The sequence below is a fragment of the Danio rerio genome, chromosome 15 (genome assembly GCF_052040795.2).
Source record: "Danio rerio strain M-AB ecotype USA chromosome 15, GRCz13ab, whole genome shotgun sequence".
NCBI classification, from domain to species: domain Eukaryota; kingdom Metazoa; phylum Chordata; class Actinopteri; order Cypriniformes; family Danionidae; genus Danio; species Danio rerio.
The window spans coordinates 38,961,312-38,984,307 of record NC_141035.1 but is presented as its reverse complement, the minus strand read 5'-3'; the positions used below and the strand labels follow the sequence as shown (position 1 = coordinate 38,984,307).

The 22,996-nt window shown below is 35.0% G+C and overlaps 1 protein-coding gene across 1 annotated transcript in view; it reads right to left on the bottom strand.

Annotated features, from left to right (window-relative positions):
• Positions 1 to 22,996, bottom strand: part of col4a3 (collagen, type IV, alpha 3) — a 57,703-nt gene that overhangs the window by 24,538 nt on the left and 10,169 nt on the right. The window contains exons 2-11 of the mRNA XM_087284420.1: positions 13,805 to 13,861; positions 5,891 to 5,980; positions 3,363 to 3,407; positions 3,225 to 3,269; positions 3,062 to 3,124; positions 2,904 to 2,957; positions 469 to 495; positions 288 to 362; positions 143 to 205; positions 24 to 59 (exon numbers count right to left, since the gene is read on the bottom strand). Coding sequence (XP_087140546.1) covers positions 24 to 59; positions 143 to 205; positions 288 to 362; positions 469 to 495; positions 2,904 to 2,957; positions 3,062 to 3,124; positions 3,225 to 3,269; positions 3,363 to 3,407; positions 5,891 to 5,980; positions 13,805 to 13,861 — 555 coding nt within the window. The remainder of the gene's footprint in view (positions 1 to 23; positions 60 to 142; positions 206 to 287; positions 363 to 468; positions 496 to 2,903; positions 2,958 to 3,061; positions 3,125 to 3,224; positions 3,270 to 3,362; positions 3,408 to 5,890; positions 5,981 to 13,804; positions 13,862 to 22,996) is intronic.

The window sequence follows — 22,996 nt, the reverse complement described above, 5'->3', positions numbered from 1 at the left end:
TGGCCTATCAAATCAGAACTAACCTTCTCTCCTGGAAATCCAGGAATGCCTTGTGGTCCCTAAATGCATTATTAGTTGCATTAGTATCTCGGTAATGCAAAAACAATGTTCATCTTGATGAGCAATAAAATGAACAACTTACAGGGTTACCTTTAGGCCCCTCTGGTCCAATATTTCCCTGAACACCTGGCAACCCAGGTGGACCCTGTAGAATTAAACAGAATACAACAAAATTAATGATATAAGTCACGAATAAAAAAACGCATTCACATTCATAATTCTCTTACTGGATCTCCAGCTCTGCCTTGTTGACCCGTAAGTCCTATCATTTGTTCGGCAGCGGCAATAAAAATGGTCTCCCCCTAAAACAGCAATGATCATTGGTTGTCATACAATTATCATGCACTTTTATTTCAAATAAGGTGCTAAGCCTAACACTTCTTAAAGGACTAATTGAATAAAACACACCTTAGGTCCTTGGATTCCTGGCCTTCCCTGCAAAACAACAATAACAAAGGTTTTAATAGTTACAAGTTAAAAAATAAAAAATAAAAATAACAGTTTAAATATGTGCTGTTTTGGTTTTTAAGACTTTAAGATCTAGAAAGTTACAAAATCCCTCCAAACAGATTTATTCTTTATATCAGTGTTTCTCAACTGGTGGATCGTGACCCACATTTTCAGTGAGTCGCGGAGTGTGTGATCAAAAAAGTCAAATTTTTCACTTGTTTTGCTTATATCAGACTTTTATTTTGAAATGCGCATGCGACAAACATACCGTTTGACATGTGAAACTTCAGTCCAAGTATGACTCCGAATAAGTTAAGAGTCACACTTTACAATAAGGTTCACTAGTTTATTTTAATTAATGCATGTACTAACATGAACAAACAATGAACAATACATCTACTACTATATTTGTTCATGTTAGTTAATGTTGGTTTATGACAATACAGTAGTTCATTGTTAGTTCATGTTAACTCATGGTGCATTAACTAATATTAACAAGCATGGAATTGGATGTTAATAATGCATTAGTAAATGTTCAAATATGAATAATAAATGCTGTACATGTGTTGTTCATGATTAGTTCATGTTAGTAAATGCATTAACTAAGGAATCTTATTGTAAAGTGTTACCATGTTAAGTGTGGATTTACATATATTGACGACAAAAAAGGCTTAAAACCTCAGTGTGTTATATGTAGTGAGGTGCTCTCACAAGAGAGCATGAAACCTTCTAAATTAAAACAACATTTAGAAACCAAACATCCCAGTTGCAAGGACAAACCTGTGGACTATTTTCAAAGACGACTCCAATAGCTGAGGGCATCACAAAAGTGCCTAACATCTTCATGTTCAAAACAAGTACAGGCACTCCGCTCATCTTACTGTGCTCACCGTGTAGCAAAGGCCAAGAAAGCCCACACAAAAGCAGAAGAGCAAATAACTGGTGATTATTAGAAAAATAGTTATGATTATTTTAATCATTTTACTTTAATTTGCTGGTTTGTTCTGTTCAACAGGATCAGCGTTAACGTTTTATTAACAGTTCAGTTTAGTTAATGGTAACTTTACTTTTCCTTACCCTAACCACTGTTTACAGTATTTGATGTTTTTACTATGTAATATTTCTTTAATTTGATACATTTTGTTAAATGACAGCAGTAAAATATTGCTTATCTGTAAGTCTTGGTGATTTTCTTATGATTTATCTGTCACTACTTGTGTTTATTAACAAATAAATACAAATGAATTATAATTCCTAAACTTATATTATAGTTCCTGAAAATTTGGGTTGCGGCTTTATGACCAGGTAAAAATGAGGGTCCCATGGCCAAACCAGTTGAGAACCAGTGCTCTATATCAATGTTTCTGAAATCTTATTTGAGTTTTCTACTAGGAAAATGAATACCCTGATATCCCAAATTTTGCATAAATCCTACCCATGGCATGACCTAAAGAGACAAGGCCTGGTCGAGTTGATTTGCAGTGTGTTTTCTTTCCATTCAAGAGTTCACAGAGAAGTTTCTTAGGTTTAATACAGGGGTGTCCAAACTCGGTCCTGGAGGGCTGGTGTTCTGCATAGTTTAGATTCAACTTCCTTCAACACATCTCCCTGGAAGTTTCTAGTATGCCTAGCCTGATTAGCTGGTTGAGGTGAATTTAATTAAGGTTCCAATCAGCTGGTATGTGGTGTGCAATCACCAATATGGTGAATGAGGAGATTCCCCCCAATGTGTAAAGTGCTTTGAGTTTCCTGAAAAGCGCTATATAAAATGTAAGGAATTCATATTATTATTGATAACTCAACTTAAAATGTTTAAGTTACAAATTATATATGTGTGCATGACTCAATTTATATTTTAGTTTACAGTACTTAAACCAATTTGTTTCAAAACTTAAAATGGTTTGCCGCAATCAGTTTCCTCAAACAGTTAAATACATTTTTTGGGTTTTCGAGTGTAGTTCAGCTTAGTTCCAGAATTATCAGGGGTTGCCACAGCAAAACGAACTGCCAAAATTACATATGTTTTATGCAGAGGATGCAATTCCAGCCACCGTGTTTCTCAACATATGTTGAGAAAAAGTGGGGGTATGGGATCGGGAAAGAGGCATGAGTCGGGACTAAATTTGGGACATTACTTGCTATATGATGGCACACTACCCACAAGGCTATCACTGCAGACAAAACAACATATTTTTAAAATATTGCTATTTGCCATTTAATAACTGTGTGGCATATAATAATTACTTTTGTAATATTAGTTTATACCACATTATTTATTGATTTGCTCTAGAGTTATTTATCAATTTCATAGATTTGAACTGATCATTGGTGAGTTTCTTGGTAAGTCTTTTCCATCTCACCTTGTATAACTTTTTAATTATCATCTGACTCACCTGGATTCCAGGACGCCCCATTGGCCCAATTAAACCTGGAGGACCAGGCTCACCCTAGAAGAAATCAATGTCATTCTAAGACCTTTAGGATAATATAATAATACATATACACTGGTGTTTACTGATATAATTACTGATTCTCCATGCTTCTGCATTACCTTTGTTCCATTGCATCCTGGGAGACCAGGAGGCCCCCTTGGTCCCTGAATCCCAGGAAGCCCCTGAAAGAGAAAAACACAATGTTCACAAGAATTTCTGTCAAACCACATATGATCAAGCTATGATGTTCAAGGTATCAAGACTAAGGTGCTGAAAAAATACCGGTAGTCCCGGAGGGCCAAAGAATCCAGGAGTCCCTGAAATTCCCTTATTGAATGAGAACAAGAAAGACATTGGCTTGTGTTCAGTTATACTGCAAGTGTCACTGGAAATATATGAACCCACTCACACACACCGTACCCTAGAACCTTTACGTCCCGGGATGCCTGGTATACCCAAATAACCCTAAGCGGTAAAACAAAAATCACATAGTTATTTATCAACATGGATTAGTCCTCTAATGAGAACAGTCTATACACTGCATACATGTTGTTAAATGTCAAACAACATTATCTAGTGCATATATTATGTACTGTACTTTAACACAAACACATACACTCACCCGCCACTTTATTAGGTAAACCTGTCCAACTGCTCGTTAACGCACATTTCTAATCGGCCAATCACATGGCAGCAACTCAATGCATTTAGGCATGTAGATATGGTCAAGATGATCTGCTGCAGTTCAAAATGAGCATCAGAATAGGGATTAAAGGTTATTTAAGTGACTTTGAACATGGCATGGTTGTTTGTGCCAGACGAGCTGGTTTGAGTATTTCAAAAAATGCTGATCCTCTGGGATTTTCACGTACAACCATTTCTAGGGTTTACAAAGAATGTTATGAAAAAGAGAAAATATCCAGTGAGTGGCAGTTCTGTGGGTGCAAATGTCTTGTTGATGCCAGAGAAGAATGGCCAGACTGGTTTGAGCTGATAGAAAGACAACAATAACTCAAATAACAACTAGCTACAACCGAGGTATGCGGAAGAGGATCTCTGAATGCACAGCACATCCAACCTTGAGGCAGATGGGCTACAGCAGCAGAAGACCACACCGGGTGCCACTACTGTAAGCTAAGAATAGCAAACTGAGGCTACAATTCGCACAGGCTCACCAAAATTGGACAATAGAAGATTGGTAAAATGTTGCCTGGTCTGATGAGTCTTGATTTCTGCTGCCACATTCATGAGGTAGGGCCAGAATTTGGCATCAACAACATATAATCATGGATCCATCCTGCCTTGTATCATTGGTTCAGGCTGATGATGGTGGTGTAATGGTGTGGGGAATATTTTCTTGGCACACAGCCTACCTGAGTATTGTTGCTGACTATGTCCATCCCTTCATGACCACTTCATACCATCTTCTGATGGCTACTTCCAACAAGATAACACGCCATGTCATAAAGCGCAAATCATCTCTGACTGGTTTCTTGAAAATGACAATGAGTTCACTGTACTCAAATGGCCTCCACAGCCACCAGACTCAATTCAATTGAGCACCTTTGGGATGTGGTGGAATGGGAGATTCAAATCATGGATGTGCAGCCGACAAATCTGCAGCAACTGTGTGATGCTATCATGTCAATAAGGACCAAAATCTCTGAGGAATGTTTCCAGTACCTTGTTGAATCTATGCCATGAAGGATTAAGGCAGTTCTGAAGGCAAAAGTGGGTCCAACCCAGTACTAGTAAGGTCAGGTGTACCTAATAAAGTGACCGGTGAGTGTATATACTCAACATAAAAATATGTCAAGACTATTTAATTCATAAAGCAAATTTTACAATGGACTGCCTATCTCAAAAATAAGGCAATTAAAATGTGGTAAGATCCTCATTTGGGAGTTTTATTAACATAAGTGTGCCATAAACTATTTGATAAAAACTTATATTAGGTATTATATAGAAATAGCAACACAACCTCATTGCAATTCATAACTTTTGAATGGTTTAATGACTTTTAAATGGTTTTATTTTATTTTATTTATTGGTGTAATGGCTACTTTGTTCAAATGTGTACATTCGCTTTCATACATTTGAGTACAATTTACTCATCCACCAATGAGGGAAAGGTTTGGGAGACATGCCTTCATTTAACTATCATACATTTTTTGTACAAATTGTAATGAATTAGCCACCTTTCCATTCCACTAATACAATTATACACTAATAAAATACTGACAACTGAAGTCAGAATTATTAGCCCTCTTGAATTATTAGCCAACTGTTTATTTTTCCCCCCAATTGCTGTTTAACAGAGAGAAGATTTTTTTAGCACATTTCTAAACATACTAGTTTTAAAAACTCATCCCTAATAACTGATTTATTTTATGTTTGCCATGATGACAGTAGATAATATTTTACTAGATATTTTTCAAGAAACTTTTATACAGCTTAAAGTGGCAATTAAAGACTTAACTAGGTTAATACGGTTAACTAGACAGGTTACTTGCTGTGAGGCGAGAGCACTACCCACTGTGCCACTGTGCTGCCATATATATATATTAGGGTAATTAGGCAAGTTATTGTATAGCGATGGTTTGTTCTAAAGACTATCGAAAAAATAATGCTTAAAGGGGCTAATACATTTACCTTAAAATGGGTTTTAAAAAGTTAAAAACTGCTTTTATTCTAGCCGAAATAAAACAATAAGACTTTCTCCAGAAGAAAAATATTATCAGACATGCTGTGAAAATTTCCTTGCACTGTTAAACATCATTTGGGAAATATTAAAAAAATAAATAAACTAATTAAAAGGAGGGCTAATAATTTTGACTGTATGTTATCTTAAGAGGTTAGGTTGGAAATAGAGGACTACACAAATGTTTTATGTATTATATAACTTTGAATAATTCTGAAGCTCTTAACGCAGCCATGAGCAACTGTACCTTCAGACCAGGAAATCCAGGAGGGCCTTCCTTTCCTTGATGCCCCTGAACTCCAACATCACCAACCAAACCAAGAGAACCCTTCTCACCCTGAGACAAACACAGAAAAATATATTGTAGTTTTATATATATATATATATATATATATATATATATATATATATATATATATATATATATATATATAGCATGTGCCATTCAGGAGAATTCTAGTAAGAATACATCATTAGTTTATTTGACCCGATTTAATCAGAAAATGTAACAATGTACTGTGTATTGACATGATGTGTGTTATTTAAATCATATAAAGACATAGTGTATGGAGAAAAACAAGCAAGAAAGAAACCTGGTTAACATGTCAATAGGAGTAAGCAGATCATCTAAAACATACACAAGTTTAGTTTATACACATTAAGGCCTGCCCTGCTCACAACAAGAAAGTTGATAATAACTAAAACATCTAAACTATTCCATTATTTTTTATCATTTATTACAAGTCTGTCGTCTGGATTCAGATTGGCTGTCAATGTTTTAAATTGAATCATGACAATTTGTTATTTGGAAATTGAAATCATAAAAGCCATTAATTTCCAATGGAGAGTAGTCCAGGAGCTGCGTGGAATTTTCAGATCAGATCTGAGCTGCGGATCCGTTAAAAAATTTGAACTCCTACGTCCAGACCGTCAGCTTCAAAGGGATTCTACAATACTGTTCGTCTTTACAGTTTGATGCAAAGTGCAGAATAACATTAAATACACTTTGAGCAAAAATGGAACGCATCAAACCTAATATCACATTCACTCACTAGGATATTTGGGAAAAGGTGACCCTTGCTTCTATGATATGACTTAACAGTCTCTTATAGATTAAAAAAAAAAAAAAAAAAAAAAACAACCTTTTTTTGCTTTCACGATTCGTTATTCTAACTGAATTCTGTCTTAATCAAGCACTTTTAGGGTGCTTTTACACCTGTGAATCAATTCAGTTGTTCTGAAATAGGGATTAAAATTGTTACATTGTTGCTCTTGGTGCGGTTCACTTTCACACGGCAAAATTTCCAAACGGACCAAAAGAGCTAAAACAAGTCACGTGTGAGTAAACTCTCCTCATATTGGTCAGAGTTTCATAGTTTATCTTGCAGAGTCCTGCTCAGCTGTCAGGGGAGATGATGGCTGTTTCTCAATTTCAAGAACGCAGAGAACGGACTTGTGTTCTTGTGGAGACCGGTCTTGCCAGGTGTCCTCGGAAGAACGAACTCAGGAGACCGCGAGGGCAGAGAACGTGTCCTTTGAGAAATGGGATGCTGCGTTCTTCCTGATGGTCACATGACCTTCACGTGTTTTAAATGGTAAATTATTTAAACATTACAGCACTAATACAACCATTTATTGTTTTTCCCCTTTTCAAAATATATACTTTGCATAAAACATTATAAATGTATGTTGCACAATATAAATAAAACAGATTTTAATACGAATTTCAGCAAACAAACAACCCTTAATGTGTTTATTCTTTTATTGAGATGTCCATGGTAATGTTTACTTTCACCGTTTCATTTAGGGAAACTCCTGAGGCAAATAGTTCATATCTATGAACTTTAATAATAAATCTAGATAAAATGCAGCGCTTCCCACCTTCAGTCGCAATGACTTCTGGGACTTCCAGAGCAAGTTCGGCGCTCAAGTCTGCATCGGTGCGTCCTCGATATCAAGAACACATCCAGGAAGTTTCACGCGTCCTACGTACTTGCGGTCTTGAGTATTGGAACTGAACTTAGGCAGCTGATGATGACGTTGCACGAGAACACAAGGACGCAAGACCGCTGAAGAACGCATATTGAGAAACAGCCGATGATTTGGTGGTGTTTGACAGGGTGGGTGCAACGTGTCTGAGGAGCGAGGAGGGAGGCGATGGGAAGATTTCCGGGAGATTATCGCTCGTTTGTGGGCATCCTGGAGTCTCTGTGCATTTGCGGGAGACTCCCGAAACTTCCTGGAGACTTGGGGTGTTTGGAATTACCTCCCGCCCTACTCATAAGTCTCTCTTCATATAGCCGTATGCATATTACATATCCACAAAACACTGTGATATAACCTGGCTTGGATCATATCGCTTTCTCACTACAATTGATTCGCTCCAGAGTTTGTTTCAATCGAGCTGAGACCTCCTCTTTCAAGCGATCTCGAAGCGATTGTTTTGGCGCGGATCTGATTAATGGATTCACATATGCCAAACAAACTGCCCTAAGCAGTCTAGGTGTAAGAGCACCCTTAGACTCTCAAGATCGTTTTATGCGTTTTTTTTTTTTTTTACATGGTGACTGAAAAAACTGATAATGTCAGTCTGTACTTTGTTACAACAACAGTTATGATATTATTGTAGACAATATTGCAGTGTTTTGTTGATATTCTTTCACATAAGAGTGACACATAACTTTATAGTCTCGAAACTTCTAGTCTCATTCACTTCCATTTATTTTTAATCGTAAAGCGGTATATGCTGTTTGCAGAAAATGCACGTTCAACTTGTGTTAGGACAAAATAAAGCAATTGTAAGGGTCTGAGTGGGGATCGAACCTAGATCTATCGTGTTGTTAGCAGTAGTTCTTACTACAAGTTAGCGACTGGCAGTCCAAGAGCAGAGGAGGAACAAAGTTTGTCCACAACGTATGACCTCCAAAAACAAGAGTCTTTACTGAAGAAAAATTGACAAAAGAGACAGTATCTCTCTGCAGCCAGGGTTAAAAAAGTACAACAAAAATAGGAGAGCAGAGCTTCCCAAAAAATAGTTACAAAGTAAAATTAGACACGAGAGTCTCAGAACAACCAAATAAGAAAATAACAAGCAAAGATCTTGAGAACAACTTAACTGGCCCACTGACCAAGGCAGCTAAGAGGTAGGGTTCAGGACTAAACACAGAGCAGGATACAAAGCAGTCTTATATAGAGCAGAGAACAGGTGGTGGTGATTAGGCTGATTACATGGGAGTTTAAAGGAACAAGAGTCACTAACGCCATCAAATGTTGAGGAGTATAGGGCAATATCGCTGCGCCCCCTGGTGGCTTGGAGGACATGATAAAGTGCTGAGAATTACAGGAATTAAGTTTACTTATTAGTTTTTACAAATTTAAGTGAATTGAACATAAAACAATTAAAATTGTCCAAAAATAACTTTGTTGTTTGAGCTCATTTTAAATAAGTAGTTTGAACAAACATCAAACATCCTTTTTTTTTGAGTGTCACAAAGTGATATTTTCTCATAATATTATGTTTATATTTATGTATTGCAATAAACACACTGTTTTTATCCCTAGTAATTTCCTCTATAGGTAAATGAACCACAAGTCTTAAAACTATTGTAGAAAAATAAGCACATTTACACAGAGAAGAATAAAGCGAATACATTAGGATAAGCCCTCTTACCCATTTAAAAGACAAGAGTTGTTTTATGTTATATCAAAGTTAACTGGGTCAACTTGCAGACGCAAATTATAGATCAAGATTATAGGAAACATCCATCAACATCACATTAAAACACTTTTAGAAAATAAAATAAAATCTTTATCTAATCCCATGTAAAATCCATTATACAGACTAGCTTTTACTAGGATGAACATACCATGACAGGTATGCCAAACACATGTCTATAGAGAGAAGCAGAACACAGATTCTTTCACAGGTGGACACATACAGAGGAGCAGAAGCGTGACTTATAATGCTGATAAGTGTTCTGTAGCTTTGGCCATCAATAGTGTAGCACAGCTGATCTGATACGGACACCTGGGTGGCCAACGCATCTGCCACCTCACATAGAAACAGCCACGAGGCCACCCACCACCACAAAATATCATTAAGAAAAACAATCTCTTTCTTTTGAACCTGGTGACCTAAGCTTCAGAAATCCTGATGTAATGACAACCATGTTTTGTGACAAGAAAATAAAACAAAAGTTGTAGATGCAAATTAATGAATGATTTTAAAAATGTGGTACTTCTGGATTAAAGGGGATAGTTCATAAGTTGTAATCATTCACATCAATTGATTAAAAAACATGACATTATCAATAAATTCTACAAATAAATATTACAAATATACAATAAAAATAAATGTACAATTGTCCCCATGCTTCTGTCAGTCCTGTCACATTTGCATTTAATTTAACATAAAATTTGTGCAATACACCTTTAAGGCTATATGACTCGAAAGCCACATCATTTGATAGAGGAGAAGCTGACAGTGATCAAGGATGTGTTACATCATTGAACTGTATGATTTTATGCTTGTTTTTGTAAGTTTTTTTTACACACAGCAAGCTAAAGGTCAGGTCCCGTCACATTTATTATGAGTAAAAATGTACATTTCTGGTAGAATGTCCCTTATCAAGATCAATAAAAATGTCTAGAAAACATCCACCAAAAACTTATTAATGTTGTTTCTTGACTGAGATTAATCTCAGTTCTTTTCTGAATACATATTTGACTGCTTTTTATTTATGTTTTTGTTATGTAGGAAGAGTAATAGATCAAAACACCTGTACTGTCATCACCAGACAAACTGTGGGACCATTTACAGTGACATATTTAAACCATCATATTGTAGTCTATACATAAACTAATGATGACAAACTATATATGATTTGAAAGCTTAAAATGTTTAATCCAGCTGCGAGGCAACAGTGCAACACTGATCCACTGTGCTGCCTGCCTGCTTGCTTGCTTTCTTTAAAAAAAACAACACAGATTCACCATTTTGATAAATCAAGATCAATAAAAGTGCCTAGAAACATCCTTACCAAAACTAAATGTAGTTTCTTGAATAAGATTAATCTCCAAACTGGTTCTGTATATCGTTGGAAAGTTCTAAGATTTCTGAATACATGTTTGATTGCTACTTATTTATTTATTTATTTATTTTTTGTTATGTATGAAGAGTAATGGATACTGTCACACTACAACCTGTGGGATTACTTACAGTTATATATAAAACTAAAATATTGTATTCTAAACATAAATCAATCCTGACATACTACACATCATTTGAAATCTTAACATTTCTAGTTTCCATATCTGGTGACTGATTTTTGATAGATATTACTGAGCAACAGTTATTTATTACTTTGCAACAAGGATACTCAGAGTCGTAAAGCATTACTTTGCTACAGCAATTCACGTGTACATTTTTGTTTCATACTTTTAGATATTTATAGAAGCTAAATTACAATCAAATAGCACCAAACTTCCCATACTACTTTAGAATTGTGTTTCTACTTTACAAATATTATAAAAGGTATTTTTAAAAAAAATGGTTCATATTTCTCAAAACATAGGGGTGCCCTTGTATGTCGTCGGGTGGTGATGTTTGCTACTGCGGCCAAACTAACTTTCTGAAAGCTCATTTTTGAGACCTCAAACTTGTTCAGATACTTAGCTTTCATTTTATGTCAGTTTAAGGCTAAAACAGGTTTTGAAAAATACATATTTTATGTAAAACAATGAAATATATGTTTGTTGCTTTATTATTTTCACAAAGGCGCAATCAGCTACATATAATGTAATGTGTTTTTTTTTTTAATGCCATGTCAGCAACCAAGTCTATTTTCAAGAATTATTGGCAAGAACAATTCAATAATAAATATACAATTACAATCAATAATCAAATCACAATCAGCTACAATCTGACAAGCGTCTGCTTTAAAATCAGACCAAGATGAAATCTACGCACAACATTTATGCTGAACGCATCATTTTCATGTCTATTTTCAAAAAATTGGACACAAGGGGTTAAGAGTGTTGCATCTGTGATTTCACAACTTATAAGAAATGAACTGTATTTTGTGCTGCATCTACAGTAAATTGATTCTCAAAACTTGTGTGTGCTTTTTCTTCTCTCATAGAGTCTCCCGAACACACATTTTAGTAAATGTTGTTTTAATTTCTGTTCATTTTGTTTAAATATAACCCGTGCTGTATGAAACCATCCTTTGATATTTTCACATATTTTTTTAAAGCTTAAAGGCAAAGAATGTCATTTTCACCACTAGAGGGCGTGTATTCACAACAAACAAAGGTGATGACGCTCTGCCTGAGTGTACAATGGTGACATGGGTGTTGTGGCCTTCAGTACACCCTACTGAAATCATGTTCATGGCTGAGCTAAAGTATTCAAACCTTATTATCACTATAGTACAAAGCAGAGTAAGGCTGAAAGCTAAATGAAAACACTGAAGGGCACACAACTCGGCACCAAGCTTTTAGTATGTCATGTTCCTCCTCTTCTGGATCATCTGATCATGATCATGTGGAGAAGAAGTGTTTGATCAATTTACATACATTCATGTATATATTTAGGCTTCTGCTATAAAGCTGTTATGTTTAGTTTAATAAAACACACAGCATATTAAAGTGTCTTTGGTGTTTCTCAGATTTCTGTGAAACCAAACCAGAAATCGAGGGTATATGGCATCATTAGTATGGCAAGACAGGACACAGGTCTGGAGTGGGACTCTTTTTCAGCCCTGGAGTTTCAAGCCTTAGACCAGCCCACCTCAGTTCACCACTGACTATATTAAAATAAGGTCATTTCCAATTCAGTTTCTAATTACACTATCACGTCTTTTTTTGAGAAAACAGCTGTTTTAGAACTTCAAATGTTCAACAACCCTTACAGTATTATATGTCTTAACAATAAAAATGAAAAAAAAAAATGTTATTCAGGTGAGGACCAAACCCGGGTCGGAGGCATCATAACCTATCGTGCTAACCACTGTACCACAACAGCTGTTCATTGAATGTTGACTTATCTAGTTATATTATCATTAACCTGCAGGCTGCATCTTGCTCAGAAGGCTACAAGAAAATAGATGAAAAGAGCACAGCTGCAGTAAAATAATGAATGAGAAGGCTGAGGTCAAGTAAATAAATAAATTATTTTTAAAAAGTGTGACTGCTGAAAGCAACAGATTCTGGAGCTAGGGACACCGGCCCTCGTGGCCAAAAAACGGACCGGCCCACCGGGAATTCTTCCTGTCCTCCCGATTAGCCAATCCAGGCCTGACAGGACATGACCCTTGTCAAACCCATGTTAAAATTGCTTATTTCTACAAATCATTTGGGATAATGTAAGCAGATAAGTAAACAATATATAAATAAGACTATTCTAGTGTTTTTAAGGATATTGTAATGAAAATAATCTTACATAATGTGCCTTTAATGCTCATCGCTATTAAAAACCATTGTATGGAAGGCAGAAATATATTTTACAAATCATTTGTGGTTTAAAAAGAAAGGGTCATTTGAACAACACCAGAGTGAACAAATAATGACTGGATTTTTATTTTTAGGTGAACTAACCCCTTTAATTTATATGTAATTTCACTGTAGTTCTGGATCTAGAAATGTTGTGTCAGATTTAATCTCACATGTACAACAAGACTCCATTTAAACACCTACTTAAAAAGATATTTGGCCTCTAAATTAAAAATGTCATTATTGATTAAAAGTCTGTATTTCTTACTTCATCCAAACCATTTTGGTTCCCATTATTTCCAATAACAACAGAATCTTTTTAGTTACAGTACCAACATTTATCCAATATCTTCTCTTTTTATTCAACAGATGAACAAAAATGCATACATGTTTAAAGTGACGTGCTGACAGAATTTAATGTGGAGCTTGAATATACCTTTGACATCATTCCAACCTTATTGGCAAACACTTAAGCTTTAAAACCAGAAGGGGGCAGCATTTACACTTCATACAACCTGAGAATCCCTTTGAGTTGAATTTGAGGAACGCTAGATATCTACTGATGTTTTGACCACACTGGATGAAAGTGATCTGGGATTTGTGACAATATGACACAGCAAAAATGTGTGTGGATATGTCTGTGTGTATGTTTATATGTGCTGGCATGTACCTTTTGTCCTTTGACTCCTTGGCAGTCACATCCTGATTTTCCACTGCAATCACAAGCCTAAAAGAAAGATAAACCAGCAAAACAACAATATGACTGTGTGAATACATTTACAGATACAATAGCAACAGAGAAAATTGTGAAATACAATAATCAATTTGAAAGTTGTAGGCTTTTGTGGGTTTTTTAGCATCTGCTCAGTAGGATTTCTGAGTTAATTGACTGTAGGCATAAGATGTGCTCTCGCAGATACCCGTAATTTGAATGAAAATGATCTTCAGAAGAAATGCAAAAAAACTGGGGCTTAAGGAAATGATGGGAGTTTCACTGGCTCTCTGCATGAACATGCATTGTTAAAGATGAACTCCACAATTTAAAAAATATATATGACAGGGACAATTATGGATTCATGACTTCACAGCTCACGGTTTATGAGTGTGAATAATGCCTTTCAGAAATGTATTTATGCCTTTAATTCTGAATCCTTGCAAATGTCTTCAAAGTACATTAGCGGTCACAAATTTTGAAAAAAAAAATTGTATAAACAATAACTGTAATATTATTTATTTTTATTTCAATTTAAAATAACAAATTTCCACTGTAATTTACTATAAAAAACTATTAGTTTTAATTACAAAGTTTTACAATTAGTTAAAAAGTTTATTTACAGGGATAGTTCACCAAAAAAGGAAAATTCTGTCATCATTTACTCACCCTTTACTTGTTTCAAACCTTTATGTGATTATTTCTTCTGTTGAACACAAAAGAAGATATTTTGAAAAATGGTGAAAACCGGTCACCATTGACTTACATAGTATTAAGATCTCAAAACTCAGGGCTTCTGGTAGTACCCGGAATAGCTAAGTCCACTAAAGGAGGTCGGGTCTTCTCATTTATGGCCCCAAAACTCTGGAACAGCCTTCCTGATAATATCGGAGGCTCAGACGCACTCTCTATTTGTTTTTGCTACACTAGAAATAAATTATTACAGGTTTTCAGCTTTCTTTTACATGAGAATGAGTAAATAGTGAGTAATTTTTCATTTTTGGGGGTGAACCATCCCTTTACTAATACTCAAAATGTTCTAAGTTTTATAGACAGATTGCTATTTGGTTGTTATAGCATTATTCGTTCGTTCATTTTCTTTTTAGCTTAGTCTCTTTATTGAAGTTTTTTGCAATCGCTATGACTGTTTTTTCAATACATTTTACACAACAACTCCATCACCAATGTGTCCAGCTAAGGTTATGCAATGCAGTCGTTACTGTACTATACACAGTGTGTTTTGCAGTAAACTACTCTAAAAAACCTGGAGTTCATTAGTACATACAGTAAATATACAGTACAGCACAGCATTTACATACACTGTGTCTAATTACTTTCAGAGAGTCATAAAGTTAGAGGCCGATCAAGTGCCACATGAAATTATCTATGTTGACGAGGCTAAGAATGTCGCCGTGGGAGAAACATAATAGGCCAAAGTATGGTTGCAAGTATGGTTCCTAGCTAGGGTAGGTTGGGTGTTTGCAAAATTATACTTCACAGTTGCTAGCATGTTGCTACAGTTTATAGCATGTATTATGATGGCAGCATGTTTCAGATAGATGGACTCCTCATAATTTTGCTGACAAAACAATTTTACAAAGCAAAATATTCTGTACAAATATGGTGGAAATAGAATTAGACAAACTAATATTCTTTTAGACATCTACAGGACCAGAAGTGTTCATTTTGATATAAACATTCAATCGTTTTCCTTCGGCTTAGTCCCTCATTAATCAGGAGTCACCACAGCAGAATGAACCGCCAACGATTCCAGCATATGTTTTACGTAGAGGATGCCCTTCCAGCTGCAACTCAGTATTGAGAAACACCCATACACACTCATATTCACACACACTCATACACTACGGCCAGTTTAGTTCATCCAATACACCTACAGTATAGCACATATGACATAAAACCTACATAAAACTCACATGAACAAGGGGAGAACATGCAAACTCCACACAGAAATGTCAACTGGCCCAGCCAGGACTCGAACCAGCTACCTTCTTGTTGTGAGGCGACAGTCCTAACCACCGAGCCACCCTGCTGCCCAATCGATGTAAACACCAAGTCAAAACATCTGCTTTGATTTCAAAGCTCAGATACACAGGGGTTGACCTGCCTCACGTACCCTTAAACAGTCAAAGACAAAACATGTCTCCTGATCATCTCCAATCAGCAAGAGACATCATAACTCACAGTAGCCAAATCTGTCTGTCTGCCATTGTGTGCATCGTCTATGTGTGGTTCTGATGAATGGAAGAGTCTGTATATGAAAAATGCGATCAAACGTGTTGTGATAGTCAATCTGTACACACTGGTTGTTTGGGTTTTACCGTGCATGTATAACCCACACTACAATACGTAAACACCTCACGTGCCCGAAGGAAGAAAGTGTCGAGACCAGGAATGTGGTGGCTTCAAAGAACCGAGGAATGTTTGACAATTGGGAATCCAATTCAGCTCATTTGTGCAATTATTTGTGATTTATATGTATGTTGTGCGAACAAGCGCATGTATAAGCCCGTATGAATGATGAGAGAGTGTGTGCGTTTACGCATGTTCCTCTTATCATGATGGATTTGCTGTGGGACTCCTGAACCTGATGCCACTACAGAAACCATGATAACACAGAAGAATCAGATACAAACCTGCATTTGCTTGGAGGAATAGGGAAAGATGAAGATGAAGTTGAAGAGAAAAAGTTGAAGAAGAGGAATAATTTGACTTTATTTCCATTTCTAATGCTATTTCTAATGATCCAGTGATGTCTTTAACATAATTTCTGACTGATTGCAACGCCATTTTAAGCCATCGCTCCAGTCATCAATTTTCCTCTATCACTTATTTTTGAACAAGCATAGCATCTTTTTTTAATCTTAAAGAAAGAGAGACGGAAGAATAAATGGGAGAAGATGATATTAAAGCGTAGAATAGTAAAGTAAATTTCAAATTCAGTTTCTAATCGAATGCAACCCAGTCTTGAAAAGAATTACATGATTTGATGACAACCCCATGTGGTTTCAAATCAATTTTCTTTTTTTCTGTTTAGGAAAATGAGATATTTTGAAGAAGTGAATTGGTAGCCGTTGTCATCGCCACACTATCAAAAAATCTGTAATTTAGTCGTTTCCTGTTTTTTTTTTTTTTTTTTTTTTTTTTTTTTTTTTTTTTGGGGGGGGGGGGGTCCCTTGTGTATTTATGTATTTTGAATAGCATTATGGGACCTTGATCTTCCTTTTAACCTTAAAAAATTGGAAAAAATTACTCTTTTACACTTTTTTTTTCATTGTTCAAAGTTATATTTTGTCCGTACAAAAACCTGGTAATAAGCTGCCAGCACATTTTTCTGTTATTTTACAGACTTATTTCTCCCTATATATCATTTCTTATACATTATATTATTTCAAACAACTAAAATGTCAATAAAAATTACTTTGTTCTACGGTAAAGTTGAATTCTTACTATCAAAAGTCCACAGAGCAGAGATCAACATCCCATAATCCAGTTCACAACCGTAAACAAACGGCAAACACAAAATAAGAAAACTGTGAATGAACAGAATTATTTTACAGTTAAATATTTTACAAAATTATTCTATGAAATTACTTATTTAAAATATCTTCTTTTGTGTTCAGCAGAACATACACTCTCAGAAAAAAGGTACACTGTGGTACAAATAATGTTTCTTAAGGAACAGCTTTGTACCTTGTTAAAGTTGTACCTAATATGGTTCAGAAAATACCTCTTATGATACTTTTCTGTACTTTTTATGGTACAATTGAAATAAAAGTACACAATTGTACATAAAAAGGTACATAAGTGTTGTATAACTCCTTCTTTATTACAATATCTATGAAAATGAATATTACTGAACAGGCAAGGTGAATTTATGAATAATTTCCATATTAAAACATGAATCATCATTTGTGCAATTATTAAGTTCTATAATACAAAACAACCGGTAAAACAAAATCATACATGTATTGTAAACTAAACATTTAAGGCATTTTTAATAAACATTTGGTGGGCATTTTCTGATAAATACATTTTCATTATTGATATCCACACCTTTTGGTGCTTGCTTTCCACTACGCATGTGAGCTGACAAAAGTCCTGCATATGCAAAGTGTTTATGCATACATTTTAGTATTGTAAAAATTGTCCATATCCCATTACAATAGTTTGCACAATTCTATTTCTATTTAAAATTGAGTAAACTAAATGAACTTTTGTTCATTCATTCATTTTCTTGTCGGCTTAGTCCCTTTAGTCCCGGAATGAACCGCCTAAATGAACTTTTAAGTGATTACAAAGGTATTGTGTGAAAATTGGAGAACAAAAATGTCTTATTTTGTAGATGGGAGAATGTGTTTCTGTAACATATTTCTGAAAACTGTTGTGAAATGTTTAACAAAATATAGATCTTTTGATTTGTGTTAAAGTATTTTTTATTCTTTAATATAAATGGAAAATGTGCGTTTACACAAACAGAAACTTTTAAATAAAACCTTATTTAAAAATGTATTTGATGTTTCATATTTACTGAAAATAAATTGACACATTTTGGATATAGAAAAATGCCTTTAAATAGTTCTTGAAGAAACACATTTGACACTGAGGTAAAAAGTGTATTGTCACTGTAGAGGTACCGATCAGGTTTTATTTATATATATATATATATATATATATATATATATATATATATATATATATATATATATATATATATATATATATACATATATACATACATACATACATACATACATACATACATACATACATACATACATACATACATACATACATACATACATACATACATACATACATACATACATACATAGATAGATAGATAGATAGATAGATAGATAGATAGATAGATAGATAGATAGATAGATAGATAGATAGATAGATAGATAGATAGATAGATAGATAGATAGATAGATAGATAGATAGATAGATAGATAGATAGATGTAATTTCGGGTGTTTAATTTTTAATTTGGCGACAGTTTGGCATTTTCACTTTCATTCAGAAAAATTTCATGCATTTCCTTGTGACAAACTGAGGTATTGAATGCGAGTATGAAGTAAGGACTGGTGTTTTAATGTAATTTGATACCGCATGCTGCATGAAAAAAAAACTTTGTCTTCAAAAAGTGTGCATGTGGTCTTCACTCACTCAGTAGGTGCAGAGAATAGAGTCAAACAGCAGTGTGTATGGACTATTTTGCAGTGAAAAGTCCTACATGATGGTAATAGTTTGATTAAGGTGCTTACATGTCTGTTCCGCAATAAAATCGGCAAATTCCACGTCTTAACTCCATTTCTGTTAAGTTCAGTTATGACTTTAGTTGTATAAGGTCATCAAAATCACTATTTACATGGTAGACTCTTAATCAGAGTGTTGTCTTAATCATATTAAAATCGGATTGTTGGTGTGCATGTAAACATACTCAGTGAAGACTTAAAATCCAGCCATTAACATTCCATCAAACTATTTTCTCTGACAACACATTGAAACCTTGCATACTTATGTAAAAATCACTATGATTGTTGATGTTTGCAAACTCATTCATTATAAGGATTCAACTGTTTTTATCTATTTACAGTTGAAGTCAGAATTATTAGCCCCCCTTTTGATTTTTTCTTTCTTTTTTAAATATTTTCCAAATGATGTTTAACAGAGCAAGGAAATTTTCACAGTATGTCTGATAATATTTTTCCTTCTGAAGAAAGCCTTGTTTGTTTTATTTCGGCTAGAATAAAAGCAGTTTTTAATTTTTTCAAACACCATTTTAAGGTCAAAATTATTAGCTATATTTTTTCAATAGTCTACAGAACAAACCATCGTTATACAAAAACTTGCCTAATAACTTTATCCTGCCTAGTTCACCTAATTAACTTAGTTAAGCCTTTAAATGTCACTTTAAGCTGTTAAGAAGTGTCTTGAAAAATATCTAGTAAAAGTTAAATTACTGTCATCATGACTAAGATAAAATAAGTCAGTTATCAGAAATGAGTTATTAAAACTATTATGTTTAGAAATGTGTTAAAGAAATCTTCTCTCTGTTAAACAGAAATGGGGGGGGGGGGTAATCAGGGCGGCTAATCATTCAGGAGGTTTAATAATCCTTACTTCAACTATACTTCTGTGCAGTTTTCTCAGAATCAAATTTTACATTGCATTTATCATTATACCCTCATATTAGAATGATTTCTGAAGGGTCATGTGACACTGGAAAACTGGTGTAATGATCATAAAAATTCAGCAATTTTGCCACAGATAAATTGCCAAAAAATGCAGTTATATTAAAGTGTAATTATATTTCACAGTATTACTATTGGGTGACTCTGTGGCTTAGTGGTTAGCACTGTTGCCTCACAGCAAGACTCATGTTTACGTGGGTCTCTTTCCGGATGCTCCGGTTTACCCCTCAATCCAAAGACATGCTCTATAATGGAATAGAATAAGCTAAATTGGCCATAGTGTACATGTAAGGTTGAAGTCAGAATTATTAGCCCCCTTTCGATTTTTTCTTCTTTTTTTAAAATATTTCCCAAATGGTTTTTAACAGAGCAAGAAAATTTTCACAGTATGTCTGATAATATTTTTTTCTTCTGGAGAAAGTCTTATTTTTCTTTTTTTTTTTTGCTAGAATAAAAGCAGTTTTTAATTTTTTAAAAACCATTTTGGGACAAAATTATTAGCCCCTTTAAGCTAATTTTTTTTCAATAGTCTAGAGAACAAACCATCATTATGCAATAACTTGCCTAATTACCCTAACCTGCCTAGTTCACCTATTAATCTAGTTAAGCCTTTAAATGTCAATTTAAGCTGTATAAAAGTGTCCTGAAAAATATCAAGGAAAATATTATTTACTGTCATCATGGGAAAGATAAAATAAATCTTTTATTTGAAATAAGTTTTTAAAACTATTATGATTAGAAATGTGCAAAAACAATCTTCCCTCCATTAAACAGAAATTGGGGGAAAAAATAAACAGGGGTAATAATAATACAGGGGGGCTAATAATTCTGACTTTAACTGTATGCATGTGAGAATGTATGGGTGTTTCCCAGTACTGGGTTGCAGCTGGAAGAGCATTCGCTGTGTGAAACATATGCTGGATATGTTGGCGGGTCATTCCACTGTTGCGACCCCTGATTAATAAAGGTACTAAGCTGAAGGAAAATGAATGAATGAATATTACTATTGTACAAAATCAAACAAAAAGTGTTCAGGGGTAGCTTAAATAATGTGCCGGTGCTGTTTGGGTAAGGGATTCATCAGAATAAACAGCAAAAATCAGCCCTAGGCACTTGAAAAATGTGGAAAAATTATTAAAAAGCCTTTATTCACATTATTATTATATATTACTACATTTTTCCACATTTTTCAAGTGCCTTGGGCTGATTTTTGCTCAATATTACTATTGTTTTGAGATTTTGAAAGCACAAGAGATATCTTGTAAAACATTAAAAACCCTTATTTATTTCAATTAAATCTCAACATATCCGTGGTATTCTTTGAAGCACCTTATACCATGGAATATGTATATTGCAATCATTCAGCATGATACATTACACCATGCATAACCATCTGATATCATTGTCTCATGGTGTCGCCATAATAATTTACCATAAGGGATTATGCATAACAATGCTAAAAATACCATGGTACAATGCCTAAAAAGTACAGTACTTCTTCGTGAAATCCTAACTTAAACCTAAACAGCAATTGTTGGCTCTCTATATTTATAACTGCAAGCTCTACCGACTTGTCTTGCAGATATGACATGACTCCAACATTAATACACACAGAGACACGTGTAGAAATATGTTCCCTCTTGAGAGATCTAAAGATGATTGAGAACAGCCCTGAGTCCTGATGCACATGTGCTGGGGGCTTTAAAAGACTTCAAAGATCCCTGCAGAATGAGTTTATTTGTTCATGCTCACAGATGCATTGCCTCTATGCAGGTGTACTCAGGTCCGGTCACGCTCTGACAGGTAAACACAGAGGACATACACCAACATTTTCAAAATACTTGTACAAAACGGATCACCTTAAAAAGCCATTCATCAATCATTTGTAAAATCATTTTGTGTTTAAAAACAAAAGAAAGACAAGTGAGACGGGGCAGCGTGGTGGAGTTTGAACAGTCTCTCTGTGTCTGAGTGGGTTTCCTCTAGGTGCACTGGTTTCCCTAACAGTCCAAAAACATGCGGTATAGGTGAACTGAATTAACTGGCCATGAATTAAATTGGTGACTGGTAAGGGCCGATGGAGGGAATTTTACCAGGACACTATGGTTACACCCCTACTCTTTACAAAAAATGCCATGGGATTTTTAATGACCACAGAGATTCATCTGAAAGACAGCGCTCACTGACAGTATAGTGTCCCCTTCAATATACTAGGCCAATGGTATACATTTGTTGTCAGATATTGCTACAAATAAAACAGCAAATTAGAACAAATCCATAACACACAGCGATGTAAACAAGTCATCCCAAAACTAAATATCGCAACCTGCACCAGCCTACTTTAACTTCATCAGATAGATAGATCACTTTTTGAACCAAACCCAAAACAACAAATCCAAAAACGCTAAGTAAACATTAAATATAATAAGAGGCAATGTTATTAATCATTTCAAAGCAGGCTTTCAAGCATAAACAAAATGTGATCACAAACATAATATAACCACCATTGATAGAATGATCTACTAACAAGAGAACTTTTCTTCTTAGCATTTTTACAGATGCCAACATCTTTAATCTTTCACAAAGATCAGAAATTGAATAGAACAGGTACATTATGCATGTGGCGAGGCAGTGACGCTGTAGGTAGTGCTGTCGCCTCACAGCAAGAAGGTCGCTGGGTCGCTGGTTCGAACCTCGGCTCAGTTGCCATTTTTGTATGGAGTTTGCATGTTCTCCCTGCGTTCGCGTGGGTTTCCTCCGGGTGCTCCGGTTTCCCCCAAAGTCCAAAGATGTGGTACAGGTTAATTGGGTAGGCTATATTGGCCGTAGTGTATGAGTGTGTGTGTGGATGTTTCCCAGAGATGGGTTGCAGCTGGAAGGGCATCCGCTGCGTAAAAACTTGCTGGATAAGTTGGCGGTTCATTCCGCTGTGG